Source organism: Podarcis bocagei, assembly GCF_964188305.1.
Source record: "Podarcis bocagei genome assembly, chromosome: 12".
Classification (NCBI taxonomy): Eukaryota; Metazoa; Chordata; class Lepidosauria; order Squamata; family Lacertidae; genus Podarcis; species Podarcis bocagei.
The window spans coordinates 19,281,402-19,297,437 of NC_138137.1; the positions used below are offsets into that span (position 1 = coordinate 19,281,402).

At 43.0% G+C, this 16,036-nt stretch overlaps 1 protein-coding gene and 1 long non-coding RNA gene across 6 annotated transcripts in view; one reads left to right on the forward strand and one right to left on the reverse strand.

The window, feature by feature from the left end:
* Positions 1-360: 360 nt before the first annotated feature.
* On the reverse strand, positions 361-4,968 carry LOC308570223. Its single transcript, XR_014000997.1, has 2 exons — positions 4,178-4,968; positions 361-623 (listed from the first exon to the last, which is right to left on the reverse strand). It is a non-coding gene; the product is annotated as an uncharacterized lncRNA (long non-coding RNA).
* Positions 4,969-5,231: 263 nt separating this feature from the next.
* The window catches only part of TOP2B (DNA topoisomerase II beta), a 43,700-nt gene continuing 32,895 nt past the window's right edge, over positions 5,232-16,036 (forward strand). For 2 of the 5 annotated variants that reach the window (XM_081164270.1, XM_081164269.1), the window contains exons 1-4: positions 5,233-5,523; positions 13,033-13,203; positions 13,444-13,534; positions 15,443-15,506. In XM_081164270.1, the coding sequence (XP_081020396.1) occupies positions 5,422-5,523; positions 13,033-13,203; positions 13,444-13,534; positions 15,443-15,506 (428 nt within the window). In that variant the 5' untranslated portion in view covers positions 5,233-5,421. Of the gene's footprint in view, positions 5,524-13,032; positions 13,204-13,443; positions 13,535-15,442; positions 15,507-16,036 lie in introns of those variants that run through there. The other 3 variants (XM_081164271.1, XM_081164268.1, XM_081164272.1) reach the window with 3 other exon arrangements.

Below are 16,036 nucleotides of genomic sequence, written 5' to 3' on the forward strand. Positions count from 1 at the left end.
AAACTACCTAGACTCATAAAAGCTTAGGCTAAAACTAGTAGCTCGTTCTGCTGCACATTTAATGTCCTATATTCCATTTATATAAGAGATGTGGCTTTTCTTTTCCATCAGATGGGAAGCAGAGCTATTCCATCCACTCTGCTGAGAGATTAGCTCATTTTTTGCTACTTTTCTCCCTGAACTTTTGAGACCCAGCTGATCTCTTTAAGAACTTTGCAACATTCAGAGCTGGTACCTGGGTTTGCTTTTGCCTTGTGTGTCCTGTGTTGTAGATTTTAAGCCTGCTCTGGGAGCCTCTTTGGCTGAAGTATAGCATAAAAATACTTTCAGTAAATAAATGAATGGTGTTGTGCATAAAAGTTAGGGTGCACTAAATAAAGGTTTATTATATGAATTGAGCACAGCAGGAACGTATGCCTGAAAGCTGTAATACTGGTTTGACAATGGTGGAACATAATTGTGTGTCTTGGGAAACACAATATTGCCACAGCCTGAACTGAGAGTCTCGTGAATGCATAAGCATGTCTCATCACATTCTTCCCATGACCTGACATGCATGGCTGTCTAGTCCTGTAGGGTGATAGACCATTATTTCTGCATTTTCTGCAGGCTCTGATGATGATCTGGAAAATAAGATAAAACCATACAATAAATGCATAGCAAGCTAAAAGTTAAAAACAAAAGTCAGTAACCCATTTGGGGGGAATGCACTCTTAATTTCCTGCATAGGCCTGGCTGAATAGAAAAGTTTTCAGCAGGCATGTAAAAGTTGGCACAGAAGGCACTTGCTAAATCTCTATTTGTTGAGTATTCCACAGGACTGGGCTGATGACATCAAAGGCTCAGTTTCTTCTTGTCAAAGGAGGCTTGCCAACTCTAAACAGCCAGTGATGCTCCTGTAGATAAGCTCAGTGATCAAGCTGGGATATAAGTGTTCAGGTAATCCCTGAGGTACCCTACATCTAACTTGCTTTACAAATGAATACAAGAACTTTGAACCTGGCTTGGGCAAGGTAGGGCAGGCAGTACAGCTGTTTTAACAATGGTATCACATTTTCTCAACCAGACCTTCTGAACCAGAGGCAATGGCTCCCAAGTTACTTCTTCATAGAAGAGCAGGATATAAAATGTTTCTATATATGTTTATGTTTCCAACACATAAACATTTGTAGTGCCTTATGCAGATCCTTATTTGTAGTAATTTCAGAGTACGGGGATTTTGAAAGGTTATATATGTATATAACAGGGAATTTTAATAAATACTGGCTGGATGCCAATCTTTCTTGGGAGAAACGTGCTTGAATTAGTTATGTCTGCATATGTCTGGGTGCTCTTGGATGAAGTTGATTATTGATTTCAGTCTGTATTCAGGTGTGACTTTGGCACTTCACAAATAATCTGCAATGGATGAAAGATGCCAGGCGAACAAATCCCTTTTCTCCCGGCCTTTGGCTAATTAAACAGTCTATGGCCTTTTAAACTGGTGGCAGACAGTATTGTTTTGTTTGTTATTATGTTCTGTATTTTGTGTTTTTATACTGTAAACCGCCCTGTGATCTTTGGATGAAGGGAAGTGTATGTATTTAATAAGTAAAATAAATACATAAAATAAGTAAAATAAATACACAAAACAGAGGAGTGTGGTCTTGTGGCTTCTCATAGACCTCTCATTAGCTTGTTTCGATTCTTCTAAAATGTAATCCTTGCGGATGATCTTTCTAGGATGGAGATAGGAGGTACTGTTTTGCAGTGGTTCTGCTTCTTCCTGGTGTGCACATTCCAGAAGACTGAGGGAATTGTGGTTTGGTGCTATGGCACTTGTGCTTTGAAACCTCAAGTTTTTATCTTACATAAACATTTACACGAAACTTCTGGATGAAATTGTCTGGAGAATGGGAATGAGATGTGAACAATATGCTAATGACTCCCAACTATATTTTCTTTATACCTGAATCAGGCATGACAGCTTGGAATCACTAATGGCTAGATGAGAAATAATAAACTGAAGCTTAATCCACATAACATGGAGCTGCTGTTAGCTGGTTCTGGGGAGGTCTTTGGTTTGCTTGGGATGTATTTGTGCACAAAAGGCCTTTCTGTAACAGATGCAGCTCCTCCTAGACAAAACATAGTTGTGCCACAGTTATCCATGTTCTTGTAACATCCTGACTTAGTTTAAGATTCAGCAGACTGCCCTTGAGAAAAATGGCACAAAACCAGGAAAGTACCACTGAAAGGGCAGGGGGAAGAAAAGGATAAACTGAAGGTGTTTGATGAAATATTTATCTCAGATTCGTATGGGATAGCTCAGTTAGTAGAGCATGAGATTCTTAATCTCAGGGTCATAGATAAATGATGTAATGAGGGAGCTGCAGCCCAAGATAGGAAACGAGGTAGTAAGGGAACACCTAGCTACTTTAAATTTCCAGAGCCTGATGAGCTGCATCCAAGGGTACTAAAGGAGCTTCTGGGTGTAATTTCAGAGCCTTTGAGAATTGTTGGAGAGAGAACAAGTGAGGTCCCTACAGACTGGAGGCGGACAAATGTTGTTCCCATCTTCAAAAAGGGGAGAAAGGAAGACCCAGGTAACTATCAACTTGGTGACATTGATACTATTAATCCTAGAACACATAATTCAACAGTTGGTCTTTGAGCATTTGGAAAAGGATGCTGTGATTACTAAGATCCACCATGGTTCTCAAAACCAAGTCATGCCAGACCAATCTGATTTCTTTTTTTGATGGAATTACAAAGTTGGTGGATCAGGGAAATGCTGTGGACATAGTGTATCTTGATTTCAGTAAGGCTTTTGACAAAGTCCCCCATTTATTCTTGTGAGGAAGCTGATAAAATGTGGGTTGAACAAGGTAACTGTTAGGTGGATTCATAGCTGGTTAACTGACCGAACCCAAAGAGTACTCATTAATGGTTCCTCATCATCTTAGAAAAAAAGCGAGAAGTGGGGTGCCGTAGGTTCTGTCCTGGGCCCGTTGTTATTAAACATCTTTATAAATGACTTGGATGAAGAAATTGACAGGATGCTCATCAAATTTGCTGACGGTACCAAACTGGGAAGGGTAGCTAATGCTGCAGAAGACAGAATCAGAATTCAAAAATACCTTAACAGACTGGAGAACTGGGCGCAAGCGAACAAAATGAATTTCAATATGGACAAATTTAAGGTTATGCAGGAAGAACCAGCTGCACAAATATAGGTTGGGGGACAACTGGGTTACTAGCAGTACATGTGAAAAGGATCTAGGGGTCTTGGTGGACCACAAGCTTAGCATGTGTCAACAGTGTGATGCAGCACCAAAGAAAGCTAATGCTATTCTGGGCTGCATCAAGAGAAGTACCGGTATAGTGTCCAAGGGACCACTCTATTCTGCCTTGGTCAGACCACTCCTGGAATACTGTGTCCAATTATGGGCACCACAATTTAAGAAGGATGTTGACAAGCTGGAACGTGTGCAGAGTAACCAAGATGATCAAGGGTCTGGAAACTAAGCCTTACGAGCAGCGCTTGAAGGAGCTGGGTATGTTTAGCCTGGAAAAGAGGAGGCTGAGAGGAGATATGATAACCATCTTCAAATATCTTTAGGGCTGCCACATGGAAGTGGTAGCATGCTTGTTTTCTCCTGCTCTGGAGGGAGGATTAGGAGATTCGAACCAATGGCTTCAAGAAAGGAGATTCCAGCTAAACGTTTGGAAAAAATCTTTCTGACAGTAAAAGCTGTTCAGCAGTAGAACAGACTCCCACCGGAGGTGGTGGAGTCTCCTTCCTTGGAGGTTTTTAAGCAGAGGTCATCTGTCATAGATGCTTTAGCTGAGATTCCTGCATTGCCGGGGGGGGGGGCGGGGTTCACTAGATGACCCTCGTGATTCCTTTCCAACTCTACAATTCTATGATTTATCGTGTTTGGGAACAGTCCTTCCTCACGGGCGTGTTTTGAAGAGCTATTCCCAAGTGCACAAACCCATGTAGGAACAGGAATCGCTATACACGTGTTTCCCTATGCGTCTTTACGCGGGTCCCATTGGGTCCAGTAGTACTAAAATCGCTTAGCTTAGTTCAGTTGGTCTAGGCGGGCGGTTAGGCTTTGTCCCTGACCTGGACCGGGACCCCCGGAGCTGAAGCTACCAGGCACCAGTGGCTCTCCCGTACTTTTTTTTTTACCTCAGCGCCATGGCCTCCCGGCTCGCCTCACCACAATTGGGGAAGTACAAGCGATTGCAGGCGTCTTCTTGCCGCACGCGGTGACGTAGGCACGCCCGTTTGACGGGGGCTTTTTCTTTTTAAACGATTGGCCGAAAATGAGACTTGCGCGGCACTAATTGGTTGACAGGGAAGGGAAGGGCGGAACCGGGAGCGCTCGGTGGCTGCGGTGGTTTATGCTGGACGGCAGTGGGGCGGGGGGAGGGGCAGCGCAGTTATTGTCTGAGGCTTTGGGGCCTCGGCGCTTGCAGGGAGCCTCTGGCGGTTAGGCCGGGCGGCCTTTTAATTCCGCCCCGAGCCCGCCTCCGCGGGTCCTTCCTTCCCAATTCGGAGCCGAGCGGGTTCCTCAGCTGCCCGTGTGGACGAGGTCCTCAAGCCGGCTCTCGTCTACGCTGCCGCCGCCCAACATTTCCGCCGAGAACAGCGCCGGAAAAGGAGCTCTTTTTTAAAAAAGACATATTCTGGTCCCTCACGGGCCGGGTGTGTGTGTGAGAGAGAGAGAGAAAGGTGGTTTTTTTGTCACCCTTCTACACACTCACTCCGTCCTTCAGACGGCCGGCCGTTATTTATCTATCTATTTTAGGCTGAGGTGAAAAGCTCAAACGTGAAATAAAACGTCCGTGGCCCTCAGCTCCAGCTATAGAGACAGGAAAGGGCGGGGGGGGGGGTTGGTACTACGCGCGTGGCCGTGGGCGCGCGCCTGCGTGCTGGACGTTTGAAGGGAGGAGGGACAAGGGAGGAGAGCCTGCGGTGTGAGTGTTCGCGCGGCCGGCCGGGCGCGCGGCCCACAAAGCGAAAGAGTGTGTGTGTGAGGGAAAAAAAGGGGGTTGTTCGTTGTGTGGGTGCGCGCGCGCGCATTAGCGTGAGGGCAACCTTGGGGGCCCGTCGGACTGCGCGCGCTCGCGTGTGTGTGTGAGGGCGCGTGTGTGTGTGTGAGGGCGCGCGGGCGCGCGCGCTGGGTGGGAAAAGGATCTTTCTCTGTGTGGGAAGGAACACCCCCCACCCCCCATACACACACGCCGCCCCCCCCCCCAAATCTGCGGTGCATGAGAGAAGCGTGTGTGTGCGTGCGCGCGCCTGCAGCCCTGTGCCGGCCGCGGGTGGCTTCCCTCTCCCCTCCCCCCACTTTTCTTTTGGGGGAAAAAAGGCTTTTGTAGATATATATATATATTTATAATTATTTATACTGAGGTGAGGGCCAAAAAATGGCAAAATCAGGAGGAGGTGGTGGAGGAGGAGGCGGCGGCGGAGGAGGAGGAGGAGGAGGCGGCGGCGGCGGCGGCGGCAGCGGGGGTTTAACCTGGGTGGTAAGTTGCCTTGGCATTTTCTTTCGATTTCTCTTCCCTTCTCGGCGGTGTTGCTTTCCTTTAACAGGCTTGGCTTGAAATGGGAGGCGGAAGGCCTCGGGGAAAATAATGGAGGAGCGGCGAAGATGCTTGCAGGGATGGAGAATGGGGATGCAGAGAGAAAGGGAGAAGGGGGAGGACTAGGCTGCTTCCAGGGTGGAAAGTACAGGGTTGGGTGTTTGCTGATTCTGGCGAGGGAATGGGAGCCCTTGGCTTTGCTGCTATGGGACCTTCACTTGCTGGCTTTGGGGGGACGGGACGGGACGGGTGTGTGGCCTGCCAGGGGTTCGCAGAGTTAAAGGGGGGGTATGTGGCACCCACTTGTGTTACTGACTCTTACTCAGTGTGCTTCTTGAGTACACATGGCTATTTTGTTTCTGTTGATCAGTTGATAAGAAGAGGGGTCTCCCCACCCCGCAATTCCTGCAGAGTGGAAAGGTTGAAACAGTTTTTAAGGCCTCTTAGATTTGTTTCGCGTCTAGCATTGAACTAGCAGGCTGAAAGTGAACCGTCTCTCCAGCTGGGCCACAGTTCTGAAAACGGGGGTCCTTATGTGCCTTTAGCTCCATCCCTACACAAAATAGGTAAATTATGAGAGGATCAGCTTTTGGATCTTGATATAAAAATACAGTGAGTATTCTGCTGGGGAAAATTTAGTGGGAAAGGGAGAGTTAAGTGGTCATGAAGCCATACGATGGGTTTTTTAAGATTAGAGGTTGTGATATGCTGTTTCTGGCCCAGTTGAAAGAAATCCCATTTGGAAAGACCCCAGGAGGGAGCAGATAGCTGAATGGATACAGTTCCCCAATCAGTCATTTACTTCTATTTCTCTTGTTCAGCAGAGAGTTCAAACCAGGGTCACTTCCTTAATGTAACTGGCAAGAAAAGGCAACACAGCACAATGGTGTAAAGGAGCAGTTTTCTTCAACGGGCTTGCTGCTACTCTAGCGCTTCATTTAGTATTACAATGTTACTACCCTAACTTCATTAGGACTCTTGCTCTGAAAACAAAAATATTTCCATTCCACTTTTAAGTCAGGTGTCCTGTAAAGGAAAGACAATGTTGCTATTCTTTATAAATTGAAAAGTGGCAAATTCTATGTGTGTCCCAGGATGCCTATTTTTAGGTACATAGTGGCAGCCACGCTTTAAAAATAAGGCACCAGGCAACTCGTGGAATATTGCAATCCTTGCTGACAAGTAGGCTATGTTTCTATAACCAGGAGGGCAAACTATTCCTTGTTCTTCTGTTGTACTTGCTGGAGGAACAGTTGACATGTGCAAAGAGCAGAACTGATATTAATGTAAATGTCCCAGTTTGCTTTGTCAAGCAGTAGACTGGACTGTATAAGTGGATTTGTGAGCAGGGATGGTCTTCACCTTGTTGCTTCATATAGCAGTGGTACCCACCTTCTGATGAGCAGATTGACCTGATGATAGATATGCCTACTTGCATTTGAAACAGTTAGTCAATCTCATAGATCTATCAGATGCACTTGCAGGTGCATGTATCCAGCCAGTGGAAAGTTTTGAGGGAATGTCATTCTTAAGTGCTTTCTAGTCTTGCTTCTTTAATAAATTAACTTTGAAAGTGGAGCTGTAATAAGGGTCACTATTTGGGATGATGTATTAACTCCACTAACTTTTAAAAAAATATGTCCAGAAATGCAAATTGAGCAAAACATTTAGTATGGACACAATGGCATTAGTGTTCCAGCTAAAGTCCCAACTATCTTTGAACTTGCACTTTGAATTTAGTAGTTGAGGGCTGGGATTATTTCATTTGTGATACATGAGCACTAAATCATTTTCCTAAAAAGTATTGCTATTTGTGTGTATTGCTGTAATTGTCTGCTACTTCCATAGTCCTTGTTCTTTCAGCTTTCAAAGTGATCTTTCATTGCTTTACCATATTTGTATTAAAATTGTGATTCTGTGTAGGTAAAAATTGGCAAGGCCTCAAACACTAGACATAGTGAGCTCTCTGCTAAAGGAAGAATTAATGTTCAAAGGTGTCTTTGACAGATTATTACTATTTATTATGACTACATTTCAGAGTTAAACTAGTACAAGTGTCCTTGGCAGATATGCCTTTTGCAATTTCTTATGGATAACACCAGTAAAGCAGTGGAGTTAGGATCCTTAAATGGAACCCCCCCAAATTCTGTATACCCGTTAAATATGTTTTGATATTAGTATAAAAACTTAATTACATTTCTTTAAAAAAAAGTTATACCTTCAAAACTTTTCTGAATAAATTGTGGAAGTTGAGTAAACTGTTTCTTTTCAATAAATATTAAAGTTAAAACTGGAAATGATTCACAGTGATTTTCCCCATTGTGAGTACTGGATGTAACGATCCAAGGGGAGGTATCTGCTGTAATCTATTTTGTATCTTTGCCAATTTACAGTGTATTAAAGAAGTTGGGGAGACTGTATCTGTAAAAGGAATATACAGACCTTAAGTACATTAACTTTATATACATTAGCTTTATATACATTATTAACATTAGCTTCTCTAGCAAAACTTTTTTGTCATAACAAAAACCCCTTAAGCAAGGAGATTGGTACACAACTAGAGCTTTTATTGTGCTTCCTGTGCAAGACCTCATTTTCTGCACTCTCACATTGAATGTTTCTGCACATCATGCCAGTAATACATCTTGGAATAGCACATTCCTAGAATACAGAACCAGAGCAAATACGCATATAGTCATGGTAGATTTGATCCATGCGGCCTCTTATAGAAAGGAAAGGGGGGAAAAAGAAATGTAAACGAAATATTAAGACTTCATCCATTTTTGCTCAGATGAGCAATAAATAATTGGCTTGTATGTATGTATGTAGCACTAAAACGTGGCTTAGTGCTATGTTTGAGCCTTGACTTGTATGCTCCCCTCCCACATGGTCTGATGGAATTCTATACAAGTTTTACTTTCCACAAATCCTGGCTTGTTAGTGTAGCAGCCCAATAGGCGATGATTTAAAACAAATTTTGGTTTATCAAGCCAGCTTCATGACGGGTTTCAAATTGTTTTGTTCAGAAACCTATCAGTATTTATTTTAAACCATGATACCTAAAAGCCAGGTTGCATGGAAACTTAAAGTAAACACTAAAAATCTCATGGGGTGTGCATGTGTCTTCAGGCTTTTTCCAGCTCATGCACAAAGCACTAAACCATGGGTTAGTGTTACATGTGTACTATCCATCTATCCATCTTTTGCTGGCCATACATTTGCTTGCTTGAAATCACACTGACATTCGAAAAGCTTGTATCTATTACTATGCTCAAGTGACACATACAAACAATACAGCTGACATGCAGACCAAGTCCAAAACTGCATTTAATTTATGAAGTGGTGGAACAAATGCAGCCTTAATTCCCATAGCTACTGGCAGCTGAAGATGGTCTAATACTTTCTTCTTGCAAGCATATATAACAGGTGACATCTGTGCCCAAAGAGATGTATAGGGCTGCAAATATTTAAATGTTTCCATCTGTGATTAGTTGTTGATCAAGGAGATAATACAGAGAATGTGTAACTGTTAAAGCTGAGAACCTGATCTGGACCATCTGTTCCATAGTTTTGTAAAATAATATGGTTCGTGTGTACGTAAAGAAACATCACTTTAAGATATTACAAGACAGCTTCTCTTCTGATGGAGTTGTAAAGTGTTTGAATCATGAACATCAGAATATTTTATACCCTATGTACTTATGACCTTAAAGACCTTTTACTAGGAACTAATAAAAGGTGGTTTCTTTAAAGGTAGTGATAAGTGTCTCATAATTTGGGAACAAACCAACTATTCTGTCAACTTATGAGTAGAAGCCTTTCCTGTCCTCAAGCCAATTTAACACATTTACATCTTGGATCTGTATATGCTGACTTAGGAGTAAGTCCCAAGTCATAGAATTGCAACCTTAGGCTTTGTGAATTAAAACCCAACATTACCATTAGTACTGTACTCATTGGTTTGGTGTGTTTTTTAAAGTGCTATTTTGGTGTTCTCGGACAATGAGAAGTAGGAAAAGTGAGGCAGCAGTTGTAGTTCATTTTAAAAAAATTAAACCTCATAGTAGACACTTCAATGCAGTTTAAAATATATGTTTGACCACACCTCCAAGAAATAGTTGAAAAAGGCACAGTGCTTTAAAGGCATAAGAGCTTTGTCTGATCTGGAATCTCACAAGACTGCTGAAATAATACGTTGTGATTCGAGGACCCGATCCCCGCTTGGGGAATAAAGACACGTGGACACAGTATGTAAGGTTAATGGGTAAGGAAAAGGACACAACTTTATGGATTACAGCATGTGAGAAGGTATTGGCTTAGGCACTGGACCACGGAACATTAGACTCCACCCACTTGGAGAGGGGTGAGCCCAAAGGGGGTTTATTCACCAGAAGGTGGAACCTGTTGATGCTAATACAACTATAGGCTCTCTCCTGATGTCACCGAGGGTCATGCCATGCCCCCCCCCGCCACACGGGCATCGGACAGGATCCACGACCACCGGATTCCTGTAGCGGAATACCCAAAATTGTCGGGGAAGGCGATGGCCACACCTTGCCCCCCGAAACACCAACAACACATTCCAATGCCAAATACCACGAAAGTTGTGACGGTTGCTACGAGGTAGGCGAAAAAAATCCAAGAGGCTGGGCCAGTTTAGCCAATTGGGAAAAACTCCTACCAGGCCCCCTGGTTAAACAGGGCGACCAACCAGAGGTCCATAGCAAAGTCTCAGGAAAAGCTAATCTAAAGGGAGTGGAAGGTGGGTGACTTGAAGAAAATGTGTGGGAATCTCACAAGACTGCTGAAATAATACGTTGCATAACTGTCTAAAACATAATAAGAGTTTGCCATTACAAAGTGTTTTACAACCTTGGAACAACAATAAGACTGGCCGTATTCACATACCACTTGGAATTCTGGTTAAGCTTAACTATGTCTTAAAATGCAGCATGCTGGTGCAGAGGGAGAAAATCACAGCCGCTTCACTCCTTCTGTGGTGGTGCAGCATTATAGGAGCCTAACCATGGTTTGTATTGGAGTTCTGTCTGAAGCTGGGCTTGTGGTTTCTCTCTCCCCCACCCTCCCCGTAATCCATGAGCTATGAGCTTGGTTACAGCTTGTGCTTTGGGAGAGAGACAAATTACACTTCTGAGTTCAGACTACACTAAGGCAAACCATGGCTTAGCTCTTACTAATGGAGCAGCAGGAATAGGAGGAGTGAAGCGACCATGATTCTCTGTGTGGTTCACCTTTAAACTATAGTTAAGCAGTACTGCGCTGCGTCGGGATGCGGGTGGCACTGTGGGTAAAACCTCAGTGCCTACGACTTGCTGATCGTATGGTCGGCGGTTCGAATGCCCGCGGCGGGGTGAGCTCCCGTCATTTGGTCCCCGCTCCTGCCCACCTAGCAGTTCGAAAGCACTCTTAAGTACAAGTAGATAAATAGGTACCGCTTTATAGCGGGAAGGTAAACGGCGTTTCCGTGTGCTGCGCTGGTGCTGGCTCGCCAGCTGCAGCTTCGTCACGCTGGCCACGTGACCCGGAAGTGTCTTCGGACGACACCGGCTCACAGCCTATAGAGCGAGATGAGCACGCAACCCTAGAGTCGGACACAACTGGCCCGTACGGGCAGGGGTACCTTTACCTTTACTGCGCTGCCCTGGTGTCGGTGTTCCATTGCGCCAGAAGCGACTTAGTCATGCTGGCGACATGACCCAGAAGAGCTGTCTGCGAAGTGGACAAACACCGGCTCCCTCGGCCTGTAAAGCGAGATGAGCGCCGCAACCCCAGAGTCGTTCGCGACTAGACTTAACTGTCAGGGGTCCCTTTACCTTTACCTTACTCTGGTTTAAAGTGAGATGTTAACTAGACCAGAGTTTCTGGTCCTGTCACATTTTTAAACCTTCAGATGTTCTATTCTGTGTACATATTCATGCATACATCATTTCATTTGTATGTCCCCTTTCCATAGTTAACACATTGCTCAAAGGTGGCTTACAATATGAAAAAAAATACCTCAATTGCAGTCATAGAAATCATAAAGAATGTTTAAAAAAATCAAAAAGTACCCAACCAGATTAAATAATTTCCACATAAATCATAATAAGATTTAAAATAAAGATATAAAACAGCAACACCCCTCCAAAAAAAACCATTCCCTGAAATATACCTCAGCCAAAGAGTCTGCTCAGCAGCCTCAACTTTTGTAGCTGGAGTCAGTCAGGGCCCTGTTCACCCAAGCCAGGAGGAAAAAGGCCTGCAAGGCAGGGAGCAGGCCTTCCAGGACTCATAGCCAAGATGGTGTAGTAGCCATATGTGTGTGCTGGGGATCATGTGGGAAGAACAACTTCTTAGCATATATAGGCCATGGAGTGCTCTAAAGCAGGTATGAGAAACCTATGTTGCTGAAATGTAACTCATACTATCTCTGATGTTTGGTAATGTTGGCCGAGGCACCTGAAGAGCCACAGTCCCCCACCCCCAGTTCTGAAGGTAGCTAGCACTTTGAATCTGGTTCCAGTGCTACTTTTTCAGTGGTGTTGCTGGTGTTATTCATGTCACGTATATACCACTTTATATTTTAAAGAAAACAATCTAAAGCTGTTTACAATACATTGAAACATCAAATAAACTGGGGGGGGGGGGTGAACCATGTACTCCTTGCAAAAAAGAGTGGGATTTAAATGCAATAAATAAGCTCTTCGGCTTACCTGCTTAAGAAAGCCCGGTGGAGATGTCAGTTGCCAACCTGCAATCGGACCTGCACCAGTTGCAAAATGCGCTTTGAGCATGGCTAATTTCAAACACTGCTTCAGAGATAAAACTAAACCACAATTTTGCCCTGAGCCTTTTAGGTGTCACAGGCCTACATGTTCCTTCCTCTCCGTTGTTCTCTCCCTAGTTTGTGACAACCAGGTGCTGCTTTGGGTTAAATATCAAAATATACATTTTGCTACCAACTGGGAACCTGCGGAGTATGGAGTGTGTGAGCTGAAGGCTCATTCGCCTAGTGCCGAACCATGGTTTGGTGTTAACCTTTGAACCAACCCTATATGGCAGTCTCCCTCCCTTTTTAAAGTGAGGGCACTTTTAACGTTTTGTATTATGGTGTGGGGATATTTCCTGTATAGAGGGGTGGAAAGAAATCTTTAACATGACCCAGTAGAAAGTGCAGAAAGTAATAGGTCAGATAAATTCCCATATTATTAAAAAAAAAATCTTCTACCAAAGCCAACAATATGGAGGCATGTCCTCTATGCATCAAGAAAGTTCCCTCTTGGTTTGTATCTTTTCCCCTAGTGGCAACAAACATTGCTACTAGCCCAAAGTCTTTACACAATGAAGAATTAGAAAGCTGTAGTTATTTTATTCATGGAAAAGGTTCTTACTTGCGGTTGTAGAATGGGATGAATCAGTATAGTTTGGTTACCTTTCCTCCTTTTATTTCAGACACTTTTTGATAATCAGAATAATGCTTCAAAAAAGGAAGAACCTGAACACGTGAATAAGAATGATTCAAAGAAGATGTCTGTTGAGAGAGTTTATCAGAAAAAGACTCAGCTTGAGCATATTCTCCTCCGTCCTGATACATACATTGGTTCAGTGGAACCTGTAACTCAGGTAATTTTTATTTTTCTCTTTATTTAAAGCAAGTATTTATACTGTAGCTGAAGGTTTCAAGCAATGTTTCTGTGTGGTTTCCCCCCCTATGTCAGTCCAAATGTATGGGAGGGATACAGAGAAAAAACAGTGCTGAGAATTAAAAATACATATGTTCTGTGAATATTTAAAGTAATAGCAGTAAATATTTATTTTAAAGTTCAGTAAAGTAAACTCTTGTTTTTGTGTTTTTGTGTGTAGCTGATGTGGGTGTTTGATGAAGATATAGGAATGAATTGTAGAGAGATTACCTATGTACCTGGCTTATACAAGATCTTTGATGAAATTCTTGGTAAGTGTTTATAATTGTGATATTCTGCTATCCTAAGCATCCTAAGCATTTTCAAAGTGCTTACAATGGAATAATTTAGGAGAATTTAGAACTGGTAAAAACATGTTAGTAATCAGCCACGATAAAGAGTAAAAATAGATTGTGGGATTGCATGCTCCCTTCTTTCAGGGTCATACGTTTACAAATTCCCTCCATTCAACCCCTGCTGCTCTTAACTATGACTTGGGCTTATACTAATTTTGAACTGATTAATGTTCAGTGTGTATTTCCAGTCCAGAATTTGCAAAGATCCAAATGGTACATAAGGAGTGCAATCTGTTCACAGTTAACCATAGTAATTTTTGAGGAACTCAGCATTGTAAGGGACCTCTAGGGTCATCTAGTATAACCTCTTGCTGATTCAAGAAACTCACCACTGCATAACACCGTACCATTGTCAAGGGTGGAGGGGAATGGGAAACCAGCAAACAATCCTACAGCTTATTCCCTGTCTCCTAATCATAATTATAATGGCCATGTACCATCACAACAACCTAAAATTCCTTTAATTTTATATGGAACACTAGAACTATGCATTGGTGAGGTTTTCAGTTTTACATTTTGTATGATCAAGGATTATGGCGGCATTGGGAACACCATAACTGAGGCTCACAAATAAATCAACACAAGTTATTAGCTCATAAAGTATTTTACCAGCCTCCTATTCGCCCATGTTCAGGTTGATTGTCTGTGAACCTAAGAAGATAAAAATGCCAACTTTTGTAAAGATTCCTTACCCTGGTCATCTGAAGATAAATATTACTTGTCACAGGTGACTAGTGAGTGGATATTTACAAGCTTGCAATAATTTTACATCGGGAATCTAGCTCAATAGTAACTTCAGTGAAAGAACTACTGTACCATCACCAATACCATGTACAATTTTATTTATTTGTTGTCATTTCATATTAGCTATTGGCACATGCTTGCTAAAATATTCAAGCATACTAAAAAGCTGGGAAATTGTCATCCTGATCCTCACTCTGAATCATAATACTTGATTTTAGACCATTTTATTCATCTGAAAGCCTATATTATTCCCCACCACCATCTCTGTAGTATAACTAAAGAGGACTGAGATGTCTGACAACTTTTTCTGTTAAAATAAATTGTCTATAAAGTTTACTGGCACAGAAGTATTCAATAACCAAAGTATGGCTGGTCCTTTAATCATGGTATTCCACACAATTTACTAAATTGCAAGTAGAGTTACCACATTTTATTAGCAGGCTCTTACATGTTTCATAGCTCTTTTGCAGAAACAGCAACAGCAAAAAATTAAAACAAAATGTATGTGTCACAATGGCATTCTTCACGTCATAATGCCACTAAGAACTGGATAAACTAACTAGAAGTGCGTCATAGTGTATTTTGTGACTAATATTTCTTAAGGTGAATTAACTGGTACATTTGAGTAGCCTTTTACTGATTTACTCTTCTGCCTGGGAACATAATCCATGAATTCGGGAGTCACAGATTTCTCTTCTAGATTTGTGAGCTGCAACATTTCAGCTGCCAGGGATCACATCACATTGGGGAGACAGGCTTATCTTGAAAAACTGGTACTGGTATAATGTGTGAACTATCCATTGGTATTATGTTTGATATTGAAAAAGTAGAAAAACTAAAAGAGTAAAGTTGGGGCCGTTGACATCAGAATATAAGAGTGCAGTGATAAGTAACATACTAGAAAGGTCTGAATGAACTCAGTGGGCTGTTTCAGGAAGATCAAATGATGTGTTAAAGTTTCTCAGAGGTATAGCATGTGTTGCATGTGAATACAAAAATATTTAGCTAGTTGAAGTTGGTTGGATATTTAACTAGGTAAAGTTTTTTTACTGCCACTAAGAAATGTTTATTCATTTTTAGTAAATGCAGCAGACAATAAACAGAGGGATAAGAATATGACATGTATTAAAATAACAATTGATCCGTAAGTAAACTTCTTTTTCTAATTTACCTGAGAAAAGGGCATTCATTTTTTTGTAGTTGACATGTCCAAGTAAAATTTGGCTTGCATTATTTAGAGTACTTAGAGCGAAGGAATGTGATATAAAACTGAGTACATTTTTAAGAGTTTACCGTATTTTTCGCCCTATAGGACGCACCGTCCCATAAGGTGCACCTAGTTTTTTTGGGGGGAAATAAAGGGGAAAAATAAAGCCCGAGCTTCCCCCGACCCCAGCCCCCAGAACAGGCAACTCTCCGCAAGCCATGGGAGCCCAGCGCCGGGCTCCTGTGCCTTGCGGAGAGCTGCGTCAAGCCTGGGCGCGCTGAGCTCAGCGCGCACAGGCTTCAGCGTGCAGGCAACTCTCCGCAAGCCGTGGGAGCCCAGCACCGGGCTCCCATGCCTTGCGGAGAGCTGCGCCAAGCCTGGGCGCGCTGAGCTCAGCGCGCGCAGGCTTCAGCGTGCAGGCAACTCTCCGCAAGCCGCGGGAGCCCGGTGTCTGGCTCCCGTGCCTT